Source organism: Gymnodraco acuticeps, unplaced genomic scaffold (genome assembly GCF_902827175.1).
Source record: "Gymnodraco acuticeps unplaced genomic scaffold, fGymAcu1.1, whole genome shotgun sequence".
In the NCBI taxonomy this organism is placed as follows: domain Eukaryota; kingdom Metazoa; phylum Chordata; class Actinopteri; order Perciformes; family Bathydraconidae; genus Gymnodraco; species Gymnodraco acuticeps.
Window position 1 is genome coordinate 234,140 of NW_022990106.1, and position 9,778 is coordinate 243,917.

The following is a 9,778-nucleotide window of genomic DNA, read 5'->3' on the forward strand; positions in this document are numbered from 1 at the left end:
ATAAAGCATAAAACAACAGCATCAGAGCACGGTGCAGAGTCCCTAGATTAGTTTACAGTAGTCCATCGTTCTTATTATACATCCATGTTGTAGTCCGCTGTATAGAAAACTGTAGTTTCCATAGTTTCCCCACAGCAGCAGACGCACATTTATGACATCCGCTGGCGCATCATAAACACGTCGGATAGTGAAAGTGCAGTCGGATTCTCTAAAGTACCGCAGTCTCTTCTCCTAAATCCTTTTGAATTATCCTATCCACTATCCCTTAACCCCGTGAGGTTTCACTCAGAGGTCAAGGAATAGACGATAGGGTAGACGTTAGGAGCTGATTTTTGGATTATCCGACCGCAACCCCCGTTTGTATTGGCCTGTCCCCGGTTGAAACTGTCCCCGTTTTTTAATATACATTCACATAGCAAGGTGAAATAAAACGTTTCATGTCAGGAAACACTGGGTAAACACAGACTGTGGTCAAGCCAGCCCGCACATTGTATTGCGGTGCGCGAATATCCTATGCATTACGTTAGAGGCCTGTACAAACTGCCTTCAAAATAAAAGCGTCTACTCGGTCAATAACAAATATACCTAAAAAACACAACAAACATATTCATATATACTGGAGCTTAAATTAAGAAATATGTACTATATAATGTGATCAATAATAATTTAAAACAAACTACGTATAACTACCACATTATAACTGAGTGAATGTAAAATGTAAGTAGACATATCTGACATTTCCACTGGGTGACTAATTTCAATTGATGTTGACACCATCTCACAACACTCCTAAAATAACATTACTTTCTGAAGCACAATTTAAAATGTATGCTGTTTAAAATCTCAAATTAGATCTATTGTCCATCTATATTTTGATTATTATTTATTGGAAACTGTCCATAAACAAAGAGTCATTCGAAGTCAATTAAATACTTATTTCACTTCAGGGTGATAGCAGGACACCCCATCTAGTCAATCAGAGAAAATCAGGACATTCTGATGTAGAGTTTCAAAATAAAATACTTATGAAATCTCATATATGGGCTATCGTCCTTGTTTGTATCCAACAATTAAAATGTTCAAATTACATTGAGCCAGAATTGTCCCCGTTATTTCTTTAACAGTGAAGAAAATTGGATATGTTAATGATATATTGACCGCAAAACACAAAATGTCCCCGGTTTTAATATTGAAAATCTGGTCACCTTACGCTATACAGTTTTTCCGGTTTCCAAAGACATAGGGTCTTAAAAATATATATCTACTAAGTATATAAAATATCTAGTATAGCCAAACTAGTAATTACACTGCATCAAGATTTTGTATATTAAGAAAAAGATGTTGGTTTATTTAAGATATTTTAGATATTTTAGCTATTCTAGAAATGGGGTTTTTTGGTTGGTTCTTTCTTTTTTGGTTACTGTGATCTTCTACTGTACATTGTTGGTTACTGTGATTATCTACAGTACATTGTTGGTTACTCTGATCTTCTACAGTACATTGTTGGTTACTGTGAATATCTACAGTACATTGTTGGTTACTGTGTGAATATCTACAGTACATTGTTGGTTACTGTGTGAATATCTACAGTACATTGTTGGTTACTGTGATCTTCTACAGTACATTGTTGGTAACTGTGATTATCTACAGTACATTGTTGGTAACTGTGATTATCTACAGTACATTGTTGGTAACTGTGATTATCTACAGTACATTGTTGGTTACTGTGATTACCTACAGTACATTGTTGGTTACTGTGATTATCTACAGTACATTGTTGGTTACTGTGATCTTCTACAGTATACATTGTTGGTTACTGTGAATATCTACAGTCCATTGTTGGTTACTGTGATTATCTACAGTACATTGTTGGTTACTGTGATCTTCTACAGTACATTATTGGTTACTGAGATTTTATACAGTTGGGACGTTACTACTGATATTTGTAGAGTAACTCCAGAGGTACTGTAATTTTTGGTTGGAAACACGGTATTATACTCTAAAATAGTATACAGTAATTTACTGTGCACAAACACTGTAAATAACTGGATTTCACAGCCATTTTTTACAGTGCAGAGACATTCTTTACACATTCAAGAAGCTAGCCTCATATGAAATACCGTGTGTAGGTAATATATGTTGTATGGAGTTCATAGGCAGTCTAAATATGGACTGTTTAAACTCAACCCAAGATCCCTTAGCAAATGTTTCTCCTCCTCAAGTTTATTTACATATCAATCATATTGAGAAACTTAACTTTATTCAAAAGGAAAGGACAGCTTTTTTAAAAACTGTAACACATTGTGTTTTAATATGCTGCTAAAAATAGTCCCCAGCAAATACAATAGAGAGAATAGAAGTCTTAATTAAATGTTCACACTGGCATTAAACAAAACTACTGACTGACTGCTTTACCACTGTTTAGCAGCCTTCCAGCACTGTTTACAGGATGCCGTAAACTTCTTTGAGACATGCACTCCGAACAAGGGGTGCCAGGACTTTTGTTTAGTTTTTGGGAGGAATGCAATGATGTCTGTTTTGTCTCTGGTAGCGTGCCTGTGCTGCCTGCTTTTGAGAAGCCACGCACTATATTGGATTGTGTTCCCAGTTATCACACAGAGACAATGCAGAACCATTCATTAACTTCACTTCCTAGTTGTTAAAGGATTCATAAAAAAGAGAGAAAATTGAGAAAATAAGAGAATTTTTGTATTTAATAATGTGTGTAACTACTAAGAAAATGGTTTAATACCATTTTACGATTTGCCATAGAAGTTGTAAGATAAAGAACAGTTTATCTTTCTTTACCCTATAGCATATATTTCAGAAATATTATCCCGCTGTATTCTAGGAATAGGAATTTATTACCATTAGCACGTAGTAAAAGTGTGTACTTTATCATGCAACAAGAAGGTAAGACTGGCCAGAACATGTGGCGCAGTCTGGACTTTGACATTATTTATCCAAAATCTTTCAAAATTATTCTTATTCCTCTCAATGTAACATACAGTAATACAATTAATATGTTTTGCAGATTCATACCAAGATCACTTTATATCACAGACGGCTAACTTTCAACACAAGATGGTAATTGCAGTGCTTAGGCTATAACTAATTGTTGCTATTGGGTAGGTTATCTATTTCTTTATTTCACATTGATGTTTTATGTGGTGTGCCTTGTGATTTGTGTTGTTTTTCGAGTTTGTTCTGGGACCCCCTTGAAACTAAACAATGCTTCTCAAGCGTTTTATCTTGATGCAATATATTTGCATTTAATAGACTCTATACAGAGTTTTACAGTCTGTGGCACTCAACAGAAACAACAGTATATTTTATTTTGTAAACACTGTAAACTTGATAGCTTTTTAAACCACACCTCCTACTGGTTAAAGCACGTTATTACACGTTTAGAGTAATTGCAATGCAGGAAGATTGTGTTGCTTTTTAATGACTGTTTTAAAATGCCTTTTTCTTAATGTCTTTCATTTTTGTAAAGCACTTTTGAATGTGTTATATTTTATGAAAACATACAAAAAATAGTGGGAAAGTAGAAGGTTAATGATATAAATATAGAATAGAAAATATCAAGAAGATACTGTAAGTGATCTTTACAATAAAACAGTTTAGTGCCTGATAGGAGAATGTGCAAAACAGACAAACTAATAAGGCTTTATTTATACATTAAAGAATACTTTAGTTTAAGGTCTTCTTTTAAATAAGAAAAAAGATCTACAGATAAATAATAAGCCTGACAAAGTATTTAACGTCTAAAATATTGCATGGTTTGTTTTGGAACTTGACAATCAACTTTCCTGCAATGTTAACTATGTTGAAGCACTTATTTTAACCAATATTATACCTATTTATTATACTCTTATAAGATGTATGTAGATAGAATAATAAATGTGCAGAATACGACAGTTTAATGGTGAAAGTATACACACATATTGATAGATGTCTTGTAATGCACTGTTGAGGAACCTGTGACCCAAGTTTTTCATTCATTGCATAACTACACCGTAGTTGTGTATAATATGATATGTCAATAAACCTTAGAAAATCTTGAAATGGATGTGCAAAATAATCATTATATACAGTTTTTAATTAACTATTAGTAGAGAATAACGAGTAATGAATATGCTTTATAGGGATCTGCAGATAAATATTTAGTCTTCTCAAGCACCAACTATCAAATATCTCTCCTGATTATTGGCACTTGACAATCACCTTCACTGAATTTTACTCAGGTGTAACTAAAGTCTGATTTAAGGGTTGTTTATATTTCACATCATTAATCCAAATCTGTAAAGTAACTAAAATAAATGTAGTGGAGTAAAAATACGGTTAACCTTAAAGAAAGCCCTCAGGATTATAAAAGACCGACCCCCATCACCCCAGCCACAAACTGTTCTGTCTGCTGCCGTCCACAGCATCCGGACTAAAAACCACCAGACTCAGGGACAGTTTCATCCCACAGGCAATAAGACTATTAAACACCTGAACTTTGAAACAACATCCATAACATTCATCTGGCTGCTACTTAGAAATGATGTATCTAATATATCATATTCCAATCACTTGTATATTGACTCTTATTGCACTATTTCACTTTTTACTATTGTACTATTTTTCTTTTTGTATTTACCTGCACTATTTTTTCTGTGTAGCCTATCTGTTTTATTGTGTTTCACTGTTGGAGGAGCCTGTGACCTAAGGGGGGGGGGGGTAGGGCACGTCCGATTCCTGTTTTGGATAGTGTGCCGTCGATGGGTTTCATTCCATTTCAAAGTGCTGTTTCGGCATTTTAAAGCAGCCATTAAAAAGCAACACAATCTTCCTGCATTGCAATTACTCTAAACGTGTAATAACGTGCTTCAACCAGTAGGTGGTTTGGGTTAAAAAGCTTACAGTGTTAACAAAATAAAATATACTGTTGTTTCTGGTTTAGTTTACGACGGATATATGTTATTATTGTTTTGATAAAGCGATGGAAAAAACCCACAGCAACACAGAAAAGATGGTCTTAACATGACCCAGCGGTCTAGTAGTTAATAAAAAACAATAATATCAAAACAAATTATTACTAGGCCTACTAACTTTATTGTGAAATTAAAACAGAATGGTAAAATAATAGTTTCAGGTCTATTCTGAGGCCCGATCTCTGTAGATAAATAAAGAACTATGACAGATGTGTAATATGTAATGCAGCCAAACAATTTATTACAATGCATTCATGTGATGACTTTCAAAGAGTAAAGCAAGCACTGCTGAATAAAGTATGATTTTATCTTTTACGAAACGTTTTTTTTCATATGGAATGCAGTTGGAGGTCAACCAATCACAGAGCTTGAGGACTAATCACGGGGTTTGTCGAGCAAAGCGGAATGATAGCTGAGGATTCTGGGTAGTGTAGTGTCTTCGGCCATCCTAAACTCTGAAAAAACATTTGTTTCTCCGAATCGAAGGGGAAAAATACAAAAGCATTGTACACAATTTAAACCAATCAATGTTGTGTATTTAACAAGGATAATCTGGTGTTATTAAGTTGATGAGTAGTGCAGATATCACTGTAAAATCAATCGACAGTAAGGAGAATACTTACTTCCGGGTGTAAAATCCTCCGTTATCTAATGGGAATGGACGCTCACATTGCTCTTTGCGTCCGTTTATGAAGCTGAAGGAGACTCAGCGCTATTGGACTATCAGGGAGTGAGACTGTGTTGCTGTGGTAACGGCGGGATCTTCTTCTGGTTTATTGTTGTTATAAAAAGGACTATTATTACTATTAAACAAAAAGCATTTGAAATACAGTCAGTAGCCATCGTCATTCCAATGTGGGGGGAGTGGTTTTCACCATCATTATCATCATTATATATTTTTTAAATGACTAATATTGGCCTACAATAAAGGGAACATGATCAAATAGGAATATATTTATCTTTTAAATAACGTTAACTAAAGGGAACAATCTATTTGACACAGCTGAAGCTCTGGCCTTCCTTAAAAACTAACTAATTTAATAAAAATCACAGTTGTATTACACACAATGCACTGTTTTTTTAGAACAAAAATTGGTAACTAATGCACCATAATACATTCTGATAAAAAATAAAAATTGTTATGAATACAAATAAAATAAAAGAAGCGTCCTGTGAGTTACTACAAGCTATAAAGTAGATTTTAAAAACGTTTTATAGAATAAAAGCTCACTGCGGGACGTTGTAGAAATGCGTGTGTGCACCACGACAAAGGAGCCTCATTCACTTTACATTGGGGTTGTTTGCGTGGTGCAGACACGTAAATGTAGCAGAGTCTGTGACTCCTCCACTTACTGCGGTGTTAAGGAGTCGTGGTGGAGTCACGTATTCTGGTGAGACCAGGTTGGTGGCACCATATGCCATACATTTGACAAGATCAAACAAACAACAAGTAGGCTACATACTCTCTTGTTTTCCATAACAATTACCAGGACCTGTCAACATTCTGCAATCCGGAAGCTACTAAATATAGATGCTCCACATTCTTCCACCAAGGTTTTCAGTTCCAGGGAAGTGGCGGGTTAGCAGTGGTTTATGATTTCCTCCACACAGTGCTGTCCTTCACTCTGTCTCTCTTAATGCTTCCAGGAATCCTAAACAGAGCTACCAATGACAGCTGGTGAATGTTTCTCATCCTCGTTCTCTCCTTCTTCTCGCAGGTGGTGAAGATGATGATCATTGTTGTTGTGACTTTTGCCCTCTGCTGGCTGCCCTATCACTTCTACTTCATTGTGATGGGTCTTAACAAGCGTCTGAGCAGGTGGAAGTACATCCAGCAGGTTTACCTTTCCGTGCTGTGGCTGGCAATGAGCTCCACCATGTACAACCCCATCATCTACTGCTGCCTCAACAGCAGGTGAGTAACTACCAAACTACTACTGACAGCGCTACTACATCAAACAACCACAGTGGGATTTATTTTTGTTTGTTGATAAAACACATTTTCTTCACTGAGGGTAATACAGTTAAGTTCCTCTTGAGTTATATTAAGTGCTTTATATAATAATAATGCATTACATTTATTTTATTAGAGCGCTTTTACAGGTGCTCAAAGCGCTTTACAAGTACACATTACACATATTAGACATGTAAGAGTCATTACTGCGGACATTACCCACAGGAGCAAATATGTAAGATCAAGGGTATTCTGGTAATCTCATTGGATGGAAAACATAGAATCTCTCTAGTGATTAAAATGCTGTATTAATGAGTTGTTATGACAGTTTAAAAAAGGGGTTTAAGAAATGATATTGCTCTTAAAAATGTAATTTATTTTGTGTCTCAAAGAATAATTGCCTTCTGAAAAAGCTCCAAGCCAGGATCACAAGTACTGTCCCTTTACTGTGGAGTACCCTCACCATAAGTACTGCACTTCCACATCACAGACTTGTATTTCATAACTAGCCAAATATTTAGACACGGGTCACTTACTACCTAAAAAGCTTCACTGGCACCTTAAATAGAATCTCTTGTCAGCTAACCTTTTGTGCAGTATTGTTTTTGAACTATATTATATACAACTGGTTGCTTATTTAATTGTATATATCTCACAATACCCACTTCACACATTTACTCACTTTTCTGCCCTGTGTTTTTCAACCCTTTCCCTCTCCCTCTTTATGTGGCACCAGGTTTCGCGCTGGCTTCAAGCATGCATTTCGTTGGTGCCCTTTCATCAAGGTATCCAGCTACGATGAGTTGGAACTTCGCTCAACGCGGATGCACCCGACCCGCCAGAGCAGCATGTACACGCTGTCCAGAATGGATACCACTGTGGTGGTGGTTTACGACCCTGCCGAGGGCAATGGCGGCGGCTCTGGGAGGAAGCAATCCCTGTCTTCCAAGAAGCGAAGCTACATCACAGCACGCCACACGGAGATCACTGCAAGCAACGGGGGCAGTGTGCCAACGCAAAATGGAGGGGCTCCAAGCGCTCAACCTGAAGAGTTCTCTTGAAGTGTATTCCCACAAACACACAAACGCATGTAAGAAATGTACACACATCATGCTCCACACATTTTACATTCAGACGGTGTAGAGATTTTTGCTTAATTCGCATTGCTTGATTAGACTTAGAAGCATTGTATCAAAGCGGCTCCTTTAACCGCATGGATAAAGAGAGTATTTAATACTGCACCTCGATGGATAATATTGATGTTTAAGCTTCTCTTGAGCATAGATGGATCGTTGAGCGGGTCAGCTTTAAATGAATGTTATAAGCAGTTTTTATTTAACAGTTACACAGCTCAATCAAGTCCCCATAAAGTGTTTTGCTACTTATTCTGCAGTAATTGGTGTCAGCCGATATCAAGGGTGAACCTGAAATATGTTGTATTATATGCTATTAGATTTGTTCCTACATAATGCCAAACAGACTTTGTCTATAATCCTGTTCTATTGCCTAAGCCAACTGGGTTGTGTTTTGATTTGTTTTGTTTGTCAGCAGGACTACTAGTTAAAATGGAGCAGATTTCCATACAAAAGCAGATAACAAGTATAATCTAATGTTTATATCCTGTTTGGAGAGGAGGGTTGATGTGGAAATGGGGCCTGTTTCACCAAATCTCACAAAGGATTAGGCGCATTCACACCGCAGTACTTTTCCCACAAAGGTTCATGAGAACTTAGTTCATGAGAACTCTTTAGTACAGATCGCGTTCACACCGAGTAAATCGCCAGAACGCCGACACCTCCTCATCTCCACCGCTCCCATGTTTTATTTTGTGTTGACATAAGTTAGTCTCTCTGCGTTTGTGCGCTGGGCTAATGCTAATAATGCTAATGCAAGGATAATAAAATGGCGGGTTCACAAAACTTTTTGGGAGTTTCACGGGCCGTGGTTTGCAATCCGCCCAGCCAATCAGAAATGGGAACCTTTTTCTCCCACGAAAGTCCCTGCTCTCTAGCAGGGACGGAAAAGAGGGTGAACAAGGTTCTGATGAACTAATTTGAGTTCCGGCTCTTTTTGGTGTGAACGTGACATTTCGGAACTATATCGGAACTAAAGTGGGAAAAGTACTGCGGTGTGAACACGCCTATTGTCCTTTGCAAATTCCAGATAAATGTGTTTTAGGGGCTTTCAATCCTCATACAGGGCTTGGAATAGGGTGTTTGTTGTGATTAATGAGACGTCTTAAAATCTGCAGGAGAGGAAATAATCTAATTTAGCAAATTGCGGTTTGGTGACAAAGGCCTCTTCTCTCATCACCTCTGCATTAAAGCTAGGGTTGGGAATTAGTTTCAAAAGCATGTTTTGTTCTATCAGTCAAATGTACATCCCGACATCAATCCATCAATCACATGCTCTGACAAAAAAATAAAATGTTTATGAGCAGGCCCATCAAATAATTTGATTAGACCTCTACTTTAACTTTATTGTATCTGGGGGGAAATGTATCTTGCAACCAGGAATACAGAGATATGCACACAGCTTCACAAAACTTGATAAAATAAATGGATTCAAGGATACATGAATACATGCTCTGCACTCATCTACCCAATCTCTCATGAACTCAAACTCCAGAGGTGGTCTTGCAATGCATGTTCATGAATTGTATCTTTAGATGGAGGCATGAAGGGATATTTTTCCAACTTATTTTTGCTGTTTTTTCCCCAAAGTTGCCTACTCTAGCTTTAATTTAACACTGTAATGATCTGTTTCATTGCAACACATTGAGTTAATTCTGCTCTGATTGAAATTAGCATAGTTACACAGTCAGTGCACTGCTGTTTCGTAATGT

The 9,778-nt window shown here is 36.9% G+C and overlaps 1 protein-coding gene across 1 annotated transcript in view; it reads left to right on the forward strand.

Moving 5' to 3' along the window:
• Positions 1 to 8,733, forward strand: part of tacr3a (tachykinin receptor 3a) — a 45,508-nt gene extending 36,775 nt beyond the window's left edge. Inside the window, exons 4-5 of the mRNA XM_034216458.1 lie at positions 6,698 to 6,894; positions 7,670 to 8,733. Coding sequence (XP_034072349.1) covers positions 6,698 to 6,894; positions 7,670 to 7,994 — 522 coding nt within the window. The 3' untranslated portion in view covers positions 7,995 to 8,733. The remainder of the gene's footprint in view (positions 1 to 6,697; positions 6,895 to 7,669) is intronic.
• The last annotated feature ends 1,045 nt before the right edge of the window (positions 8,734 to 9,778 follow it).